At 37.7% G+C, this 23756-nt stretch overlaps 1 protein-coding gene across 1 annotated transcript; it reads right to left on the bottom strand.

The window, feature by feature from the left end:
- Window positions 1–2511: 2511 nt before the first annotated feature.
- Window positions 2512–7937, bottom strand: LOC122041239 (6,7-dimethyl-8-ribityllumazine synthase, chloroplastic-like). The gene is made up of 8 exons (XM_042600863.1): window positions 7689–7937; window positions 7488–7606; window positions 6787–6882; window positions 5348–5443; window positions 4365–4443; window positions 4192–4238; window positions 3107–3166; window positions 2512–2751 (listed from the first exon to the last, which is right to left on the bottom strand). Exons 1-8 carry the CDS (start codon window positions 7822–7824, stop codon window positions 2710–2712), a joined length of 675 nt encoding a protein of 224 aa, XP_042456797.1. The 5' UTR covers window positions 7825–7937; the 3' UTR covers window positions 2512–2709.
- Between the last annotated feature and the right edge of the window lie 15819 nt (window positions 7938–23756).

The raw sequence follows: 23756 nt of genomic DNA on the forward strand, positions 1-23756 counted from the left end.
AGGGGGTAGAGGTGCCTTCATGGCTAACGACTCTATTATTTTTCTCCTCTCTTTTTCTCCTTGGGTGTAGCCGGCCCCTCCTCTTTCTCTCTTCTCCATCTTGTGGCCGAACCTCATCTCATCCTTGGAGTCCTTGTGGTGGCCGGATCTTGCTTGGAGAAGAAGGAGAGAAAAGGAGGCGATATTTGTAGCATCCCTTGATGCTTGGTGGTGGCCGAACCTCTTCATCTTTGGAGGAGCTTTTGGTGGCCGAAACCTAGAAGGAAGAAAAAGGTGCTTGGTGGTTCTCATCTTGGAAGATCGTTGCCCACACAACGTCCGAGGTTAGAAGAGGAATACAGTAGAAAATCAAGAGGTTATTTTTGCTTACAAAGAAAGGTATAACTAGTAATTATTTTCCGCATCATACTAGTTTTTTTTGTATAGTTATTTTTGGAAATACCAAACACAAGAGGCATATGATTCTAGAGTTTTCGGATTTGTTTCGAGGTTGTGTTTCTTTTCTTTTATTTTTTGAATTTGTGATTCGATTGTTCTTTTTGGTTAACCTAGAGTTATTTAAGGAAATTAAATATTAGCTTTCCTTAAAAGGTTTTGTCTAGGCGGTGGTGGTTGTTCCCATATCCAAGAAGGTCATGTGCCTCGCCATACAGTCCTGGAAGCCAATTTTGGAAATTAATATTTAATGAAATTAATAACATAGGTGGATTTGAATCAATAGTGTTAAATTCCGCTTGCGATCCAAATCTAAATCATTAAGAACAGATAAGTTAAATTTAGAATCAATGATGTTAAGTTCCGTCTGCGATTCCTAATTTAACTTCTAAAGAACACAATAGGTTATTTAAGGAAAAGTTCGACACTTGTACAAAATTTTTGTACAGTGGAACCAGCACGATTTTCCTAGGGCTAACCAACAGTTATCTCGTCGCACGGAATTCCGACTGAAATTAGGTCCGTCGGTAATTACCGATTGATTATCCAAATTCGTCGGTATTTACCGACGGAATTATTAATTCCGTCGGAACCTACCGACGGAACCATAATTCCGTCGGTAAATACCGACTAACCTAATTTCCGTCGGAACTTACCGACAGAAGTAGATTCAGTCGGTAAACTCCGACGGAGTTGTGATTCCGTCGGTACCCCCGTCGTTAATCACAGGCATGTTTGTAGTGGACTGTGAGGGGTGTATCGAGTGAGTGTAATTACCTTTTGCGACAACTATTTTTTTTTTAATAATTCAAGTATCCAACTTTCCAAATCGACTAATTCGAGAAGTGACCAATCCGACCCTATGAAAGTTTCCCATCGATCACCATAATAAATCGGAAAGTGCTCGTAGAGCCCTATCTAAACAATCAGTGTTCTTAGAATTGTCATTCCATTAGAAAAAAAAATCCCTACAATATGCTGCAGTTAAGATTCAATTCTAAATATCTAGTTCACTATTTGATTAGGTTAACCTAATCGCTGCACCATTGTCCCATGGAAAAAATAGAAATCTTTTAAATCTTTAAATATATGTAAAGTAGTAATTGAATCTCTCTTCATTGTTTTTACAATTCAGTATTCAAATTTTTTGAATCGACTAATTCTAAAAATAACTGATCCAATCCCATGATAATTTTTCATCAACTATCAAAATAAATTCAAAAAGTATTCACGTTAAAAACTACCCGCAATCAATCTCCACAATTGACCCATCACTATAAAGAGAAATTAGATTTTGTACACCCAATAACATTACAAATGATATAATTTTTATAAATCTTAAAACCTAGCATCTAATTATAACTCAATATTCAATTTTTTAAAATCAACTAATTCTAAAAATGACCGATCCAATTCCAAAATAATTTTTCATCGACTACCAAAATAAATTCAAAAAATATTCACATTAAAAACCACCCGCAATCAATCTCCACAATTGACCCACCACCATAAGGAGAAATTAGATTTTGTACACCGAATAGCATTACAAATGATATAATTTTTATAAATCTTAAAACCTAGCATCTAATTATAATTCAATATTATTCGATTTTTTCAAATCAACTAATTCTAAAAATGACCTATCCAATCCCAAAATAATTTTTCACCAACTACTAAAATAAATTCAAAAAATATTCACATTAAAAATCACCCGCAATCGATCTCCACAATTGACCATCACTATAAGGAGAAATTAGATTTTGTAAAGCCAATAACAGTTAATAATTTATTAAAAATTATTAAATAAAACTAATATATATTATTAATAAATTAATTAAAATATATATTATAAATATATATATTTATCATACTATATAAATGAATATTATAGATAAAGAACATAAATAAAAAAAGGTAGATAATGATGTAATGGGACTCAATATAAAGTTACTTGTTAAATTTATGATTACGGAGCAAGGTTTATAAAAATTGTGAATTTTTTACTGTGATGTAAGCATTTATTTATTTCTCTTTCACTTTCTCCCCATCCTCTCCCATCTTTCGGTCCAATCAAACTAAGCGCAAAGTGAGATTTAGCCGTAACGAACAAGTTGCCTCGAAACATAAGCTACAAAGTAGTGTTTCCAATGAATGCCTGTTTCATCCAGCATAATGCGGAGAGGTAGATCTCTAACGGAACTTTATCGATCGAAAGAAACATCATTGTGAAATGAATATAAAAAGAGTTGTATCTGATGGATGCATCATCAATCATCACTTTGGTAGTTGGTGCTTGCACAGTGAAGCCATCTCAATCTACAGAGGAAGATGCAATAGTGTAAGACTACAAAGGGCTACCAGTAGTAGGAATAAGCTTACTAAGAAGAGATCCATTACTAAGCCTATCAGAACATCAAAAGTATATCAAATTGTTATAGATTGAACAAAATTTTACTCGATAAAATATTCATATAAAATATTCTATGATTAAGAGTCTAAAGAGATTATTATGTAATGAGGTGTCATAATGTAATGCCATGAAAAACAATGTTATGAAACTAAAATTTCATTGTAATGTTCTAAATTTGAAACTGTGATAGATTTACAACATACGGTAAGTGTGTCAACAAATTTATAATTAAAGGAAACAAAATGTGGAAAACTAACTTACAGCTGTAAGAGCAGCTTCTGCGCCTTTGTTTCCTGCCTTACCACCGGCTCTATTTAAGGCCTGCACAAAAAATTTGAATTTCTGGCAAACGGAAGTAAAAGTTCTATATAAACTAAATCTCAAAAGGTAAAAAAGTTGATAGTAACCTAATAATACTCGAAAAAGTGTATAGAAGCAATTCAAACACTTGTAGTACGTTCAAAGAAACTCTTGATGGTTATATGACTAACATAAGCTATTTAGAAAAAAGTCATCCAGTCCAAAGCCATACATTGTCGATTGTATCTAAAATTCATCACAGAAAGTGCTTCTTGATCCTGCCTGTCGAATCAATAAGTAAACTGCTTCTTGATCCAGCCTGACTGACTGGGTTGGCTGACCAAACAAGACTGAGAGGACAGAGGCAAAGTGGATCAAAAGATGGGGGAGCAGACCGAATCATCCATCCGGCAAGCTGAGTGTACTGGACAAACAATGGTGGGCCAAGAGGACTAAACAAATAGAGAGGATTAGACAGAATGGACAAACCTACCAAATTGGGCAAACTGGGCGAACTATTGTCAAGGAATATTTTTATCATTGTGGAAACTTATCCCTTGTCTAATCACAAAAATGATTCATCTATATTTCCACTCCATGAATCAATCTAAGGTTAAATATTCTTATGCCATTTCTTAAGGGTAATTATTTTATTATCTATCTTTCTATTTCATGAACCATACGTAGCATAACAAAAATTAATCACTAATCGGTTCCTGTAAAGAAATTCAGATATTTCGAAAAATAACAATGCAAAGAACCATACGTGTGAATGCTTTCAAGTTAAAAAACAAAAGCATGTGAAAGCAGATAACTAACAACCTTCCATCATTAAAGAGGTAAGTTAAACAACTAGCAGTAGGTGAGCATTGAAAAAGGGGTCCACTTAAATTGCTATATTAGTGAATTCAAAGGCATTTTGAGCCTTTTTATTCAGAATATGCAAAATGTAACCATCAACGTTAGATATTATAGTTGCTGGATGTTAGCAAATGTGAACCAATGAATCATAACTTTTGTCAGGAGTTGTGCTAATGCGAGATTACCTGGTCCATATCATCGCAGGTCAGGACACCAAATATACATGGGACTCCTGAAATGTCATTGAAAAGGAACAAAGCTATTAAACTATTGTCTACCTTCCAATGGAAATGATACCCTATAAATCCTAACGAGTTCCAGCAGAATGTTTAAAAGATCGAAGAGTACATAGACAAACCTGAAGATAACCCTGCATTAAGTACTCCAGATGCAGCTGAATTTGCCACAGCATCATAGTGGCTAGTATCACCTCTAATCTACAATATAAGGAATAGGAAATCTGTGTCAGTTACATTATTGAATCAACATATTAAGCAGGAGTCGAACAATTTGCTGCACTATATTTCTTGTGGACTTGCCTAGAAAGATCCAGGAGTAAGCATGTTCACAAATTTCATTGATAGGTATGACGATCAAAATGGGGTGTGAAACTCATGTATCCACAAAGAATTTCAAGTACTTATTCTTTTTTACTGGATGGGTGGTCATTTCAATATGCAGAAAATAGAACTTTATCCAACAGGTGAACCATCCACGGAGAACTCAGGCTAACGAGAGTAAGGGGTGCAAACACAATTAAACATGCAAAATTTAGTATTTGTGCAATAATCTCCGGTGGCTTGTCGATATTCCAAATATGGTGAAATCACTATGTTAGAAAATTTCTAACAGCATGAAACAAATAAGAGTTTGGATACAAGATGGCGCATCAATCAAAACGAGAAAATCAAACAAGAAATAGGAATGACCTTTTAGAAAATCTCCAACTGTCCCTGGATATCATATTATTGAAGGTAAATATACCGTGCTTAGTTGATCAAATAGAATTTAAGTGCCACTATGATACATTCAAAAATATTAAATTTAAGAAAACTTCATTTTTAATGTTTACTTAAACTATAAAAAATTACACCTTCTTCTTTGCCTAACAAACTTTAACAAATTTGTTTTAATGTCAGCCAGACTGCTGAAAATGACTGTATCAAAGATGAAACAGAGTACTGCAACATAAGATATAGGCAATGCTTGTCTATAAAATTTGAAGATTCATGAAGTAGTACCAAAATCCTAAAAATGGTCCTTGATACAGCACAAACAATGAAGAAATATTTATGGTGAATATATCATTGAAGTAGATAACATGGATTTAGATAGGCATACCACAGCTCCAATGCACAAAATGGCATCAAACTTCCCAGACCTCCCAAGTTTTTGAGCGATAACTGGAACTTCAAAGCATCCAGGAACTTTAACAACCTACAGAAAATTGAACTGTACTAACTCAACATCAGAAAACATACACAGTTTAATAAAGCATCATCTTGCAAAAGCAAATAAATACAATGGTAAGCTACCTGGTGCAACAAAACAGCAAACCGATGGTTCTTGTTAATTGGAAAACATTGAAAGAAGAAACAAAATGCTAGATAAACATTTTCCTGTACATACGTGTGCAACAATTTGAACCCCAACATTTGAAAAAATTCCCTTAAAAGTTCAATCATCATAAACCTTGGTGAAGTTGACCATAACAAAGGTCGGAATGCTATAAAAACTAAGTTTTGGCCTTTTATTGTTAACAATGTAAAGAGAAATGAGCTTCATGCTTTAGGCAACTTTTTAACATCACAGCACTATTAAGCCAAACACAGTGTGTGCTTGTTTAAAACAACTAAAGGAAATGAACCACTTAGCTCACATATCATCAGTCTAAGCCTAAGACTTGAAAATTCCAAGTCAGCTTGCCTAGCACTAGCAGCGAAAACCAGTAATGTAAAGTAAACTTAGATTTATGATTGCAAAATAGGAGTGAGCAGTGAAGCTTAGGATGCTTTCATACAGTGAAAAGAGATATGCTGTGTACCATATCTGTGGCAAAGGACACATTTCACAACATCTTCCGTGGAATCCCTCAACTTCCATCCAATTTTGGGATTATTCTTGGGAGAAAAACAATTCTACCAAAATTCATTTAGCTTCATTCCTCCAGGTTCTCAACGTGAGTAAACAACGGAAGTATTTCAATTCCACCTTTAAAATCATGCTCTTCCATGGAAATGAATTCCTTACTCCAGGGTAAACACGGCATTAAAATTCAATTCAATTGAATCATCATAAATGAGAAAGTAGAATTCCTTTCTTACTATAGGGTTCCATTAAGATTAGTATGATCTTTAGAGAATGTATCAGTTCCAATAGTTTAGAGAATGTTTTAAATTCTAATTAATATCAGTTACAATGGTACCTTTTTCATGTATCATATAAGATGTAGACTTGTTTTATAAAAGGTGTAATGATTATTCTTAATGTTAGAACTCATAAAGAATGGAAGGGAATTGTCATTTTGTTAGCATCATCATTTCAGCTCAAAGTAATCCATTAAAACAACTGCTGAATGGAAACAACCCCAAGTTCAATATATATAAATAAAAACGAACAGACAACACAAAAGAGAAAATTCATAAGGCACTACTTCCATCAACGTAATACCAGGGGATGGCATGCAAATTTTACATCATTGAACATAGTTCAGTTTAAGTGGATGTTCGAGAATTTTGAAAAAAAAAATGAATAATGAACAGGCAAGAGAAAATTCATACGGTAATATCATCATCATCAATTGAATATCGCCTAAAAGTTTCAAGAGCTCCCTCCAACAGTAAGTTAGTGACAATTTCGTTAAACCGTGCTACAACCTGAAGTGCCGAGAAAAGGAAAACAATTGTAAGTACAATGCCAATTTGAAAGTAAAATGGCAGTATAGTAATTAGTAAACAGTCTAAATATTGAAACCAACAGGATTTGTTTTCCAGATGAATAGAAAATAACAAAGATAAGAAATAAAATACTTGTAAAACATGATTTACTCAAGAATGATTCTTATGAAACTCTTATCAGTTAAATCCGCCAAACTAGTTGCATTCAAGCATTTACAAATAACTACCTCAGGAAGTCACGCCCAATCTATGATTGAGTTCATGCACATCATGCGCAGCTTGATATGTATAAAATGACCCTCCTCCATCAGAAAAAACGCCTCCACAACTCAAATAAACATAGCTAAACTTCATCGTATCGCACCATATATGATATACTAAACAAATTTCCAAAGCAGTAAAGACTCAGGAAGAATGTACAGATAAAAATAATTCTCATTGAGACAAATCAACAAACAAGCCGTCTCTGCAGAGTCAGTGTAGAAAAACAGATTCGATTCCTAACCAGCAAACCACGCACAAGCTGGAAAATGCTATTAGAGCACTAAAAAACAGTATGAGATTCAAAAAACGTAAGCACTTACCACCGCGAACTTGAGACCTTCAGTCTTCGACAACGAGCCCATCAGATGCTTGGTGCCCGCCGCCAAGACAGCCGCACGCCCATTCCTTGCGCCGACTTCCGCAGAAGTGGAAGGAGCTCCTGGGACAAGCGGCAGATCAGGAGGCGCATAAGAACGGAGAGATAGTGGCGGAGATGGAGGCAGCAAGTGCTAGAAGATTACCTCGAAACGAAGAGGAGAAAGAGATCAGGAATTTCGAAGCGGAGCCGAAAGAAGGCGAGTCCGGTCGAGGATTTCTTCGCGTCGCCGAGAGCGCTGGGAGGAGACGGCCGAGATCGGCGGCGACAAACGAAGACATGGCCACTCTTCGAAGCAAGATCGTGAGGGTTTCCTTTGGAGTTCGTACCTAAAGCGGCTAGACAGCCTGGACCGATGTGAAGGCCTTTTCGCCTTCGCTTGATCAAACAAAAGCTGCTTTTTAATTATTCTCGACATTTTTCTTTAGGGGTGATCGAGTTGGTTTCAGTTATTGGGCTAAAAAATTATCTGTCCCTAATAGATCAGATAATACAAAATCGGGACCTACATCGGTTTTTATGTATCAGATATCCAACGGGTTGTCAGTTATTTGGATATCCGATCCTATATCCAATGAAATATAAAATATAAATATAAATATAACAAAAAAAAATTTAAATGATAATAGACATTACTCTTTACACGTTATAGCAGTTAATCGGAAATAACTATTACAATATGTAGCAGCTTATCGACAATAGTTGCTACAACGTGTAATAGCTTATCAACAGTAGTTGCTATAAGTAGGGATGATCATGGATCGGGTTGCTTCGGTTATTAGGATAAAAAATTATCCGGTCCTACTAGATCAGATAATGCAATATTAGGACCCTACATCCGGCCCTATATCTAACGGATTATTTTTTTCGATTCGGTTCGGGTCAATATAAGCGGGTTGATTGATTTGACAGGTTGACTGCCCACCCCTACTCAGTTTTTTATTTTCACCCGCATCGTGGCATAGTGCTTTGATTTTTACAAAAGGAAAATACATAATTTTTAAAATATTGTTTCTATTTTTCAATAATTTACCAAAAATAACTGACTTTACTTATTATTCCAAAAATGAAGGCATTTTAGAATTAACTAAATCACGTAACTTTTCCTTTTTTTTCATTATACATTTTTTTTTTGAAAAAAAAATTAATCTCCTAGTCCTCTTTTGTCGGAGCACCAACAATGATTGCCCATCGTCATCCCTTCACATCGGCTCAGTAGCACAAAGAGATACAGTAAGTTAACGACAGTTTGAAATTAAGGTTGAGCTTTAGACCTTCTTCGCCACTCTCCTTCAGCTTTTCAAGCAAGACAACAACATTCCAATCCTCGTCGATGACTTCGCCCTTTACTTGATCCCGCAATTATTCTCTTATACCCTCAACATCCCCATCTCCAAGTTCCTGCAACCGTAGAGCAAGGGGTCATGGGCAACGTCATTATCGTAGCATTAGTCTTCCATGTCACCCTCACTTGGTTTCTCATCGCCCACTTCAACCTCAACCTCAGCCTCCTCAGTGCGGCAATTGTTAGCTAAAGCCCTAGATCCAATTATTTGATGATTGTATTTTAGACTTGTTGTATCATATTCTATATAAATAAAGGCATTTGATTTTGGTTATTATACTTACTTGTATTGGTGCCAAATAAACTAAGTATAATAACATCCATGAGTAGAAGGTTCTTACCTATATCAATCGACTGGTTGAATCGATAGTGAGATGATATAGGGAACACTACTCTTAATCATTCCTAGTCGAGTATTAACATTCAGGGACAATCTTAATGCAATAAGACTAGCATGTAAGTCAACTCGATGACTTGATATCACAAGTCATAGATATAGAGATATCAGGTTGACACATGGGTATACATTAGAGAATGTATACTGAATGACCTGCCATGATAAAGTATCATGGATCATTATATGAGTGTCATATACTTTCCCATGTGGCTATTAGTATGACTACTAGTTCTTAGACCTGAAGTCACCATGGATTCCTACATAAGGAGTTATGTACTTTAGTTTCGTCAAACGTCACCCGTAACTGGGTGGACTATAAAGGCGATTACTGGGTATGTAACAAATTATGCGGAGGAATGTGAGTGATGTAGATGAGATCTATCCCTCCTATATGATGGGAGAGACATCGATATTCTTGATAGAGTGAGATCACGAAGTACATGGTCATGCCCAAATGAGTCAAAATGAGATATTGAGCTCATTTGATTTAGTGAGTCTACTTGAAGTTCAGGATTTAGATTGATCAGAGGATGACACGGTCTATGCCTCACATTGATCAATCTAGATGTCTAGGATAGAAGGACACTTGTCATATATTGTGATGAGTCACAATTAGTAGTCACAAGGTGATGTTGGATCTCAACATTCTTGTAACTTGGGTAGTAATAATGTGTTGCTAGATACCGCTCATTACTTATGCTTCTAAATGGGTTTAGGGGCATTGCCAACGTTACAAGAACCTATAGGGTCACACACTAAGGACAATTAGATGGAGATTATGTTCATATGATGAACCAAGAGGATTAGATTCATTTGATGAATCAAATTGGATTAAGAGTAATCCTAATTGGGCTTATTGAGTTGGACTCAAGTTGATTCATGTATTCAATGAGTCTAATTTAGATTATGACTCATTAAATCAACTTAATTTAATGAATTAGATTCATTATATTAAGTTGGCTTGAATCAAATGGTTGGATTAGATCAACTATGGGAGAGATTTGGTCAAGTTTGACTTGACTTGAGGAGAAGAGGAAGAGTCAAGTTTGACTTGACTATTTGCCACATCATTAGTGATTTGGCATTAGAAGGACTAATGATGATGTGCCACATCATCAAAGTGTGCCACCTAATGGGAGTTACAATGTCATTCTCTTTAATGGCTACATTTAATGAGAATGGGGGTTATATCTTGGAAATGTGGCCGACCACTTATGGGATTGAATGGGATTCATTTTCATTCAAACCATTTGGTAACTTCATCTTCTTCCTCTCAAGCTCTCCCTCTCCCTCTTCTCCTTTCTTGCCGTGACCTATCAAGGTGCTAGCACACCTTCGTTTAGGTCTTTCTCCACCTAATTAGTTCGTGTGGATACTTCTAGAGGAGTATCTATTTTGATACTCTTGAGATCCGGCACCGTTTGGGCGAGCGGGAACGCGAAGGGCTTCGCTTCAAAGGTATAACCCTTTTTCATGTAGATCTAGGAGTAGATCTCGGTAGAAACTCGTATTCGTAGTTTTCGAAATTTTTCTTTGCACGGATCCGTTGGCTTTGGGGCTTTCGGGGTTTCTGCGACGCGAAAACGCGGTTTTCGCGGCCCGAAAAATCCAACAGTGGTATCAGAGCCACGTGCAAAGACGAATACGAGTTTATTTTGTGTTTTATGAAAACTTTTCAGTTCTGTAATATTCTATAAAATTATGTTTTTATAGTTTTTATGGGTATTTTTCTCGTAGAAGCGAAGCACAAGTGTTTCGATACTTGTAGGCTTCGACTACCGAGAAGAATTTTCCAAAACGGCCAAGTTTCGTCCCAAAACTTTTTGGGACAGCGGGCTAAGGCACTGTTAGATCGTAATGGAACCCTCGCGATGGTTAGATCGCGGGTAGGGGCGCTGCCCCTAGCCCCGCAAGAGGATTCGTTCCGCGATTGCGGCTGAAAATCGCTAAACGGAACCGTCGGGAAATTGTACTCGTAAAAATTGTAAAAATTATAGAAAAATTACAGAAAATTATAGAAATATATAATTTTGAATTATATATTATTTTTGTGATAGTCATGACCCAAAGACCCAATTCGATTGGATAATTCGTGTTGTAATTCATAATACGACCTGCGTGCCGTGATGTGATGTGCGTGTTGTATTTTTTTTTTTCGTGACCTGCGCGTCGTGCCTTTTTCTTTTATTCTTGTTGTAAATTAGATTTAGACTCGAATGTAACTCGAGTTTCAAAATGTAATGTAAATTTTGAGGCGGTGGAAGGTCCACTCGAGACGAAGTTACGAGGAGGGCGCGAGCAACACGAGGTGGTCAAAGGAAGGAGCTTGAGAAGCTGTTGACCTAAGGTTGACCATCTGATCTTCTCATTGGCTTGAGAAGATCGTAGTAGGGCCATGACATAATCACAAAATTATTTAATTAATTGCTTTTGTGTGTATGTGATGCATGCTAGTTAATTAAGTAATTAATTAGTGCCTAACGATTAGATTAGATCTAAGTCGTGCACATGATGTACCCTTCGATTAGATTAGATCTATCGAGTATATGATACGCATCATCGTTTAGATTAGATCTAAGGCTATGTTTACTTGGGAGAGTGGAAAGCAAAATTAAGGAAAAGTTTCCACAGTGGAAAAGTTTCCGTCGTTTACTTCATTACAATTTTCCGAAGGAAAAGTAACGCAATCCATCCGCGGATAATTTTTGAGCCAAAATCGATCACCTCAAAATCGGACGGAAAGCAGCGGATGGAAAAAAAAATGACGCATGTACCCCTTTTGCATTCACAAAATTACACCATATACCAAAAAAAATGACGCATGTAGCCTTTTTAACTCATAAAATTACACTATGTACCCAAAAAAATGACGCATGCACCCTTTTTGATTTACAAAATTACATCATAAGTATTCACCTTCCTCTATCAAGGTAAACAAGTGTGCAAAGGAAAAGATTTCTTCACCATTTCTTTTCTCTTCCTCCAAAGATAACTTTCCATAGTTGATTCCTTTCCTTTCCTCATCCACACTCTTGAGTAAACATAGCCTAAATCGCGTCCACTCATAATGCCTACCATGCCGTGATACCTACCACTACCTCGATCGCATGTTGTTGTTGAATCTGCCAAAGCAGAGCAACACATACTATCTTGGTAGGGTACGGAGGGACAATTTTGGTCCCGCCTATCAACGCATAGGTGAGTACAACTCAATTAGATTGAGTAACTAGTGAACTCAATTGGATCGACTTTAACTATAGGCATTATCCAATAGTTGGTAGATAGGTCAAAATCACATTTATATTAACTCTTGGGCGTATTAGCCAAAGCTAACTCGAGTTTTAATATAAATGCGGATTTTGATCCTATAAACAAGAGTTGCATAGAGATGTAATTGGTAATCGTTACCTACCGATCATACTAAGTCTTGGGCGTATTAGCCAAAGCTAACTCAAGGGTTAGTATGATGTGGATCTTATCCCACATGAATTATAAAATTCAGTGGGAGCATCATTTAGTTAAAGGCCTAATTAAATGATTAAGAATATGATACTTATTTCTGCATTTATTTCTGTTGTAGATTACCATGACGTCGAATACGAATACCTTCTCCCGGCGATCTGTCCTCGAGAAGGACAAGCTCAACGGAGCAAATGTCCTGGACTGGTATAGGAACCTGAGAATAGTTCTCACCCAAGAATGTAAACTGTACGTTATGGAGCAGCCCATTCCGGAGGCTCCTCCTGCCACTGCCCCGCGAGCTGACCGAGATGCTTTCAAGAAGCATCAAGATGACACATTAGATGTGTTTTGTCTAATGCTCGCGACCATGAACTCTGAGCTTCAGAAGCAACACGAGTTAATGGGCGCTTACGATATGGTTGAACATCTTCATCAACTGTATCAAGGATAAGCGAGGCATGAGAGATTTGAGATCTCAAGAGCACTGTTTCAGACGGGGCTCCTGTAGGCCCATATGTACTCAAAATGATTGGGTACATAGAGAACCTACAAAGGTTGGGGTTCCCACTTGGCCAAGAGCTGGCCACTGACCTGATCTTGCAATCCTTGCCGGATAGCTATAGTCAATTCGTTCTAAACTACAATATGAACGAGATTGAAAAGCCACTGCCCGAGCTGCTTAGTATGTTGCGAACTGCTGAGCTGAACCTTAAGAAGGCTAAGCCCAACACTGTTCTGATGGTTCAGAAACATAAGGGCAAGGGCAAGCCCAAAGGCAAGGGAAAGTCCCAAGCCAAGGGCAAAGGCAAGGCACTGAAGCCTAAAGGAGGGGTCGCCAAGGATGCTACCTGCTTCCACTGCGGTCAGACCGGGCACTGGAAGAAGAACTACAAGGTATACTTGGAGGATCTTAAGAAGAAGTGAAGTGAGACTTCCACTTCAGGTATATATGTTATAGAAGTCAATCTATCTATTTTTACATCATGGGTATTAGATACTGGATGTGCTTCTCACATTTGTACTGATGTGCAGGCGCTGAGAAATAGCAGGGCATTGACAAAGGGCGAGGTGGACCTACGAGTAGGCAATGGAGCACGGGTTGTTGCTGTTGCTGTAGGGACTTACTTTCTATCTCTGCCCTCTGGGCTTGTACTAGAGTTAGTCGATTGTTGTTATGTGCCTGCATTAACTAAGAACATTATATCAGTTTCTTGTTTGGACAAGAAAGGTTTCTCGTTTACAATAAAGAACAAATGTTGTTCCATCTATTTAAAAGATATGTTCTATTGTAGTGCACCTCTGATAAACGGACTCTATATTCTAAACCTTGAGAGCCCTATCTATAACATAAATACCAAGCGGTTCAAGTCAAATGACATGAACCAAACCTACCTCTGGCACTGTCACTTAGGTCATATAAATGACAAACGCTTATCCCAGCTCTATAAGGATGGTTTGCTGAACTCATTTGATTTTAAATCATATGAGATATGCGAGTCATGCCTACGAGGCAAGATGACTAAGACTCCCTTTAGTGGGCACAGCGAAAGATCGACTGATTTGTTAGGACTCATACATAGTGATGTATGTGGCCCTTTCAATGTCGCTGCTAGAGGCGGTTATAGATACTTCATCACATTTACTGATGACTTCAGTAGATATGGTTATGGGTACTTGATGACACATAAGTCTGAATCCTTTGCAAAGTTTAAAGAATTCAAGAATGAAGTACAGAACCAGCTTGGCAAGAGTATTAAGATACTTCGATCAGATCGAGGTGGTGAATACCTTAGCCATGAGTTTCGTGACTACCTAGCTGAGTGTGGGATTCTATCCCAACTCACTCCTCCTGGAACACCACAGTGGAATGATGTATCTGAAAGGAGGAATCGTACCCTATTAGATATAGTACGATCTATGATGAGTCACACAGATCTTCCGACATACCTTTGGGGCTATGCTCTAGACACGGCAGCTTTTATACTCAACGGAGTTCCATCCAAGGCCGTGATAAAGACACCATATAGGATATGGACTGGGAGAGATGCCCAGGTATCTTTCATGAGAATTTGTGGTTGTGAGGCTTACGTTCGACGTCAAGTCTCAGACAAGTTAGGACCCAAATCCGACAAGTGCTACTTTATTGGATATCCCAAGGAAACTAAGGGATATTACTTCTACATTTCCAGTCAGCACAAGGTAGTTGTGGCAAAGACTGGGGTCTTTCTAGAAAGGAACTTTGTTTCTAGAAAGACTAGTGGGAGCGCGTTCGATCTTGAAGAAGTTCAAGATGCGAACAATAGCACTGAAGCCTCGATGGAAGTTGAACTGGAACCACAAAATGTTGTGGATGATGTTGTTCCACAAAGAGTTGAGGAACAACAACCAGTTCAAGTAGACATACCTCTTTGCAGGTCTGATAGGGTACGTCGTCAGCCTGAGAGATACTCATTTCTTTTGTCTGACCATGATGACGTTGTGCTCATAGAGGATGAGCCTACTACCTATCAGGAAGCTGTGATGAGACCAGATTCCGAGAAATGGCTAGAAGCCATGAGATCCGAGATGGAATCCATGTACACCAACCAAGTATGGACTTTGGTTGATCCACCTGAAGGGGTAAAACCCATTGGGTGTAAGTGGGTCTTTAAGAGAAAGACTGACATGGATAGACTTATCTATAAGGGTCGCTTTGTAGCTAAAGGTTTCAAGCAGATTCATGGTATTGACTATGATGAAACCTTTTCTCCAGTAGCAATGTTTAAATCCATTCAGATCATGCTTGTTATTGCAGCCTACCATGACTATGAGATATGACAGATGGATGTCAAAACTACGTTTCTGAATGGAAACCTACTCGAGGATGTGTACATGACACACAACCTGAGGGTTTTGTAGATCCACAACATACTAGCAGAGTATGCAAGCTGCATAGGTCCATTTATGGACTAAAGCAAGCCTCTCAGAGCTGGAATCTTCGATTCGATGATGTAATCAAACAGTTTGGTTTCATCAAGAATGAAGATGAGTCTTGTGTCTACAAGAAGGTTGTAGGGGATATATTTGTCTTCGTCATATTGTATGTGGATGACATACTACTCATTGGAAGGGCATCCCTATGCTTCAGTCTATCAAGACCTGGCTAAGGAGTTGCTTCTCAATGAAGGACTTAGGTGAGGCACCCCGCATTCTAGGGATACAAATCTATAGAGATAGATCTAAGAGATTGCTTGGCCTAAGTCAGAGTACATACATTGACAAGGTACTCCTACGTTTGCCATGCAGAACTCAAAGAAAGGATTTCTGCTGATGTCACATGGCGTGAGTCTTTCGAAGACTCAAGGTCCCTCTTCTAGAGAGGAGAGAGACCGCATGGATCAGATCCCTTATGCCTCAGCCATAGGATCGATCATGTACGCCATGCTATGTACTCGACCTGATGTCTCGTATGCTTTGAGCATGACGAGCAGATACCAGTCAGATCCAGGTGAAAGTCACTGGATAGCGGTCAAGAATATTCTTAAGTACTTAAGAAGGACTAAAGAATATTTCTTGATATATGGAGGCGATGATGAGCTAGCTGTAAAGGGTTACAGTGATGCTAGCTTCCAGACCGACCAGGATGACTATAGATCGCTGTCGGAGTTCGTATTTTGTATTAATGGTGGTATTGTCAGCTGGAAGATTTCGAAACAGGACACAGTAGCTGATTCTACAACAGAAGCCGAGTACATTGCTGCATCAGAGGCAGCAAAGGAGGCAGTTTGGATTCGCAAGTTCATCACTGAACTTGGGCTGGTTCCTAGCATTGCTGACCCCATTGAGCTCTATTGTGACAACAATGGAGCTATAGCACATGCGAAGGAACCTCGCTTACACCAGCGGACCAAACACATACTACGACGCTTCCATCTCATTCGAGAGATCATCGAGAGAGGAGATGTGAAGATTTGCAGAGTACCTACAGAGGCTAACATCGCAGATCCTTTGACCAAGACTTTGGCACAGAGAAAGCATGATGGTCACACTAGGCCATTGGGGCTTAGAGCCTACACTGATTGGCACTAGTGCTAGTGGGAGATTGTTAGCTAGAGCCCTAGAGCCAATCATTTGATGATAGTATTTTAGACTTGTTATATCATATTCTAATAAATAAAGGCATTTGATTTTGGTTATTATACTTACTTGTATTGGTGCCAAATAAACTAAGTATAATAACATCCTTGAGTAGAAGGTTCTTACCTATATCAATCGATTGGTTGAATCGATAGTGAGATGATATAGGGAACACTACTCTTAATCATTCCTAGTCGAGTATTAACATTCAAGGACAATGTTAATGCAATAAGACTAGCATGTAGGTCAACTCGATGACTTGATCTCACAAGTCATGGATATAGAGATATCAGGTTGACACATGGGTATACATTAGAGAATGTATACTGAATGACCCGCCATGAGAAAGTATCATGGATCGTTATATGAGTGTCATATACTTTCTCATGTGGCTATTAGTATGACTACTAGTCCTTAGACCTGAAGTCACCATGGATCCCTACATAAGGAGTTATGTACTTTAGTTTCGTCAAACGTCACCCGTAACTGGGTGGATTATAAAGGCGATTACTGGGTATGTAACAAATTATGCAGAGGGATGTGAGTGATGTAGATGAGATCTATCCCTCCTATATGACGGGAGAGACATCAGTATTCTTGATAGAGTGAGACCATGAAGTACATGACCATGCCCAAATGAGTCAATATGAGATATTGAGCTCATTTGATTTAGTGAGTCTACTTGGAGTTCAGGATTTAGATTGATCAGAGGATGACATGGTCTATGCCTCACATTGATCAATCTAGATGTCTAGGATAGAAGGACACTTGTCATATATTGTGAGGAGTCACAATTAGTAGTCACAAGGTGATGTTGGATCTCAACATTCTTGTAACTTGGGTAGTAATGATGTGTTGCTAGATATCGCTCATTACTTATGCTTCTAAATGGATTTAGGGGCATTGCCAATGTTACAAGAACCTATAGGGTCACACACTAAGGACAATTAGATGGAGATTAGGTTCATATGATGAACCAAGAGGATTAGATTCATTTGATGAATCAAATTGGATTAAGAGTAACCTAATTGGGCTTATTGAGTTGGACTCAAGTTGATTCATGTATTCAATGAGTCTAATTTAGATTATGACTCATTAAATCAACTTAATTTAATGAATTAGATTCATTATATTAAGTTGGCTTGAATCAAATGATTGGATTAGATCAACCATGGGAGAGATTTGGTTAAGTTTGACTTGACTTGAGGAGAAGAGGAAGAGTCAAGTTTGACTTGACTATTTGCCACATCATTAGTGATTTGGCATTAGAAGGACTAATGATGATGTGTCACATCATCAAAGTGTGCCACCTAATGGGAGTTACAATGTCATTCTCTTTAATGGCTACATTTAATGAGAATGGGGGTTACATCTTGGAAATGTGGCCGACCACTTATGGGATTGAATGAGATTCATTTTCATTCAAGCCATTTGGTAACTCCATCTTCTTCCTCTCAAGCTCTCCCTCTCCCTCTTCTCCTTTCTTGCCGTGACCTATCAAGGTGCTAGCACACCTTCGTTTATGTCTTTCTCCACCTAATTAGTTCGTGTGGATACTTCTAGAGGAGTATCTATTTTGATACTCTTGAGATCCGACACCGTTTGGACGAGCGGGAACGCGAAGGGCTTCGCTTCAAAGGTATAACCCTTTTTCATGTAGATCTAGGAGTAGATCTCGGTAGAAACTCGTATTCGTAGTTTTTGAAATTTTTCTTTGCACGGATCCGTTGGCTTTGGGGCTTTTGGGGTTTCCGCGACGCGAAAACGCGATTTTCGCGACGCGAAAACATGATTTTCGCGGCCTGAAAAATCCAACAGCAATATTGCTCAACTTAGCCTCGTGGATTGTGGTGGGAGGCCAATTCGCATACATTGTCATGGAGAAGTACCCTAGCTCATAGAACGACTTTAGTTGGGCAGCGTTTATCGAATTGGACTCCTTCGCATGGCTCTTCATTAGACCTTCGATAATGCTTTGGTATTTAACATATATAATGAAAGATAAATCAATTAATTCAAAATTGCAATTCAACATTAAGCGAATTCATTGTTATATATCTCTCAATTGTCTTGCTATTTTTTTCAATTTGAAGCCTTAAGTTCTAGTATTACATGATACAGATCATCTTGGTTGGCCATTTGAAGGATGCTCAAATTACAGTGGTTGTCGTATTATGACAATACATGATACTATTTTTGTAATGTTTGTTGTTATTGTAAAATTCAATAAATTTATTGTTGTTATTATTATTATAATTTTATGGTGTGACTTGATAATTTATCAAATAAAATAGGTGATTATATGTTTTCCTCTGATTATGCGATTTTAGAAATGTCCATCTCTTTCCTCCTCTTTATTTATCTCTCTTCTTTTTACTTTTCTCACTTCTCTTTTACTTATCTCTCTTCATTTTATTATTCATCCAAAAAAAATTACAAATCACTTTTTTTTACTGATTTCTAAAAATTAGAAACATAATATTGTTGTTGCAAAATCAATAGCACAATATATTGTGTTGCACAAGGTATTATGTTATTAATTTTATACTACTAAAACATCAATAATACATGTAACTGATTTTAAGAAATCAGCAGTACAAAATTGTGTTGTTGATTTTGATTTTCAGCAACACAATATTATGTTATTGATTTTTTTAACAGTACAATGTTGTGTAATGTTGTATTGCAGATTTCACGATTAATCTATAAAAAATCATAACTTTTGATTGGGATTAAATTACGAGACATAAAGTATATCAAATCGAAGCTCGCTTAGATATCTTCGATTCAATATATTATGTGTCTCATCATTCAATTTCCATCAAAAGTTATGGTTTCTCGAAGTTTAAGTCAATAATAACGTCAATATAACGTTGTGAATCACGTGATTTTAGAAAACTTTTTTTTCTTCCTTTAAAAACAAAGTGCATGTAGCGGAACAAAAAAATAGAAACGAAAAAACACAAGAACTTAAGCGGTTTTACTTAGTTCGGAGTATTCGACAACTCCTATTCCAAGACCCAGATTTCCAGAATTTATCGATGGATAATCCAATAAAGCCTCTTCCAAAACCATCGAAAGAGGGAATCAAGTGCAAATAAAAGAATAGGAAAGTGAAACAAACCTACACTTTCCTTTTGTAGATATGTAAAGTAAGTACAAAGTTAAAAACCAATTACCAACATGAAGACGTCGGAGTGAGAGCTCTCGTGTGTCGGTGATGACGTGTTTGTAGTAGTCGGGCATGATATTGTCATAGTAGAATAACGGTACGAAGTCGGAGTAGTCAGAACGTTGGATAAACGCGTAGAAGCTTGTAGAAAGTTATGTTTTAAGTCTTGGTCGAGAGCCTCTTTTATTGAGTGTTGAAGGTGCCTTCCATAGCACTAGTGGTGTCTTCTATTGAGGATTGGTGGGCCAGCTAGAAGGGGGTTGAATAGCTATTACCCCAATTCATTTTCCTATGTATTCGTTAGTATAGCGGAATACAAAGAATATAAATATGAATACAAAAGTTAAAGACAAGAAAAGAAATGTAAACCACTATACATCGATTTACGTGATTCAAAGATAACTTACTCCTAATCTACAGTTATCCATAAGATGGGCAATCTCTATCCATCGGTGGATTAGCCCTCAGCAAACTCCAGCTATCTCAAGTCTCCTTGTGGGTGGAAAAACCTCACCACAATATCAACCAAGACCTCTTAGATTACAAAGAGCACTTGAGAACTTGTTGACTACTAATTAGGATTAACTATCACTAATTTCGTCAACCAAGGCCAATCACCCCAAGTTCTCTTATTTAGAGTTTGGAAAAATCAGCAAGCTAATTTTACCATTACCAATTGACTGATGCTTAGTCAACTGGTGCTGGCCAATGGTATTCCGCATAACCCACAATTCTGTCAACGACTCTTTACCAGTCGACTGGTGCCTTCACCAATCGACTAATCCCTTCAGTCATCGGGCACAGAAATATTTTGTGTCTTGCCCCAGTCGACTGCTCCCATGATCAGTTGATTGGTAAAATCCTAAACCTAGGGTGTCCCTTTGCAAGTGTATTTCTCTCACACTCGAGCCCTCATGACTCACTCAACTCTTCTTTATAGTCTTAACCTCTTGCATTCAAGCCTCCTTCCTTTGGCTATCATCCTTCGGATGCATGCAAACCCGCGATTTGTCCCAATGTCATCCTTCGTGTATGCCTCGAAGTGTGCTTCCCTTGGCTTATCCTTACTGCCTTGTTCACGGTCCTTTGGGTGCTCCATCCTTCGCCGGACCTGAAGTCATCAAGCTAAGTCATATCTGTATCCTGTAAATCTGCACAACTCAAATACATATATCAAATATAAGGATGAACCTAACTTAAACCTTTTTCCCAAACATCAAAACTTATGGTCACACCGGACTCTCAAGATTGCTTCCAACAATCTTCCCTTTTTTAATATTTGGTAATACGTTTAAGTTAGGAAAAACATAATAGCAATCAATCATGCTAATGAAATATGGAACATGCATTGGAACCTATCACAAGACTCCCTCTACACCTATGCTCCCTATTAAGCTAGGAATTTTGTCATAAGAATACTTAAGAACATATCACAAAGCTCCCCTTTCACCTAAGCTCTGTATTGTGCTATGAATTTCACCACAAAGGCTTGTCCTTATTGCCTTATCCATAGTCCCTCGGATGCTCCATCCTTCACCAGACCCGAAGCCATTAAGGTAAGTTATATGTGTATCCTATTAATTTGCACAACTCAAATACATATATCAAATATAAGGGTGAACCTAACTTAAACCCTTTGCCCAAACATCAAAACTCATGGTCAGACCAAACCCTCAAGATTACTTCCGACAATCTCCCCTTTTTATGTTTGGTAATACGTTTAAATTAGGAAAAACATAATAGCAATCAATCATGCTAATGAAACATGCAATATGCATTGGAATCTATCACAACGCTCCCCCTACACTTATACTCCCTATTGAGCAAGGAATTTTACCACAAGGATATTTAAGAATCTATCACAAGGCTCCCCCTTCACTTAAGCTCTCTATTGATCTAGAAATTTCACCACAAAGGAAAAGGTATTAAGGTTTTCCACTTAAACCTTACTTCTCCCCCTTTACCTAATATAAAAAAACTTCCAACAATATCCCAATTGTCGAAATTTAATCATTCAAACTAACCCTAAACTCGTGAATTTATCCCCTAAGGATCTTATACACCTATACGAGTTGTTTTGGTCAAACTCAATGCTGAAAAATAGTTTTCAGATTGTATTAGTAGACTGCCCTCATCGAAATAACCCCATAAAACTATTCTATGTTTAATGAATAGTGTTACCAGTCAGCAGGTAACTGTATCAATTGACTAGAACCCTTTTTCAACCCAAATAGCATTTCTAATCTAACTTTAGAAATGCATTAAAAATTGCACAGACATCAAAAAATCCTTAAATTTTGAGAAGATGTTTGTTTTACCTATGTTTACTTGAAAAAAGTACATTTAAAAATATATATATTTCAGATCCCAAGATTGACATAAAACCTAAAATTATCTAAATGGTTTAATTGAATCTTGATCTAAAGTTCTAATTTTGACTTCCTCTTGATGTATTTGCCCATACTAAACCATAATGCATCCTTAGCATTGATTTATATGACATCTATACATCAAAATCAAATTTTAATGCAATATGACCCAATGTCATATTTTCATACATATAACATAATCCAATTGTGTCAATTCTTTGGATTTAAGATTCAAGTCCATCTCCAAACTCTTTGACACATTTCATAACCCATCTAGAATCCCAAGTAATACCTGTTGGAGTAATCCAAATGGTTCGTGTGACTATGTGTTTTGATGTTTGGGCAAAGGATTTAATTTAGGTTCACCCTTGTATTTGATATGTGCATTTGAGTTGTGCAGGTTTGCAGGATACACATATGACTCAGCTTAATGACTTTGGGTTCGATGAAGGATGGAGCATCCAAGGGACCATGGACAAGGCAGCAAGGACAAGGGTTGTGGGAAGCAACTTTGAGGCATACACGAAGAATGACATGGGGACGAGCTGTAAGCTTGGATGCATCCGAGGGACGAGATCCAAAGGAAGTAGGCTTGAAGGTAAGAGGTCAAGGCTACAACGAAGAGTCAAGTGAGTCGTACGAGTGAGAGTCTGAGTGCTGAGAGATTATACTTGGGGTACCAGTTGACTGATACTTTTATCAGTCGACATCAGTCGATTGGTACAGTCGACTAGGTAGTTAATTGGGGAGCAAACAGAATGTCTCTGTTCACTCAGCCAGTGTAGAACAATCGACTGGTACTTTCACCTGTTGACTGGTATTAAGCCATTAGGTTGTAACGGTCAAATCTCCATAGAGGGCAGTCGACTGGTACTTTCATCAGTCAATTGATAGGTGGGGTTTTCCAACCTATGACATATATAACCAAGCCTTGGAAGCTTGGTTAAGGTTGTCAAAATTAGTAGTGGTTAGCCCTAATTAGTAGTTAATAAGTGCTCAAGAGTTCTTTGTGCTCCAAGAGGTCTTGGTTGGAGTTATGGTAAGGTTTCTCCACCCACAAGGAGACTTGAGATAGCCAGAGTTTGTCAGGGGCTAATCCACTGACGGATAGGGATCATCTACCTTATGGACAACCGTGGAGTAGGAGCCCTAATCTCCCAACCACGTTAAAGGAAACGTATTAGAGGTTTGCTTACTTCCTTTGTCTTTAGCTTTCATATTTATATTCGTGGTTATATTCTTTGTTTCCTGCTGTGCACTAATGAATACGTAGGAAGGAAAGTGAATTGGGGGCAACGTCTATTCATCCCCCTTCTAGCCAACCATCCGATATTCAATAAGTGGTATCAGAG

This window comes from Zingiber officinale, chromosome 2A (genome assembly GCF_018446385.1).
Source record: "Zingiber officinale cultivar Zhangliang chromosome 2A, Zo_v1.1, whole genome shotgun sequence".
In the NCBI taxonomy this organism is placed as follows: Eukaryota; Viridiplantae; Streptophyta; class Magnoliopsida; order Zingiberales; family Zingiberaceae; genus Zingiber; species Zingiber officinale.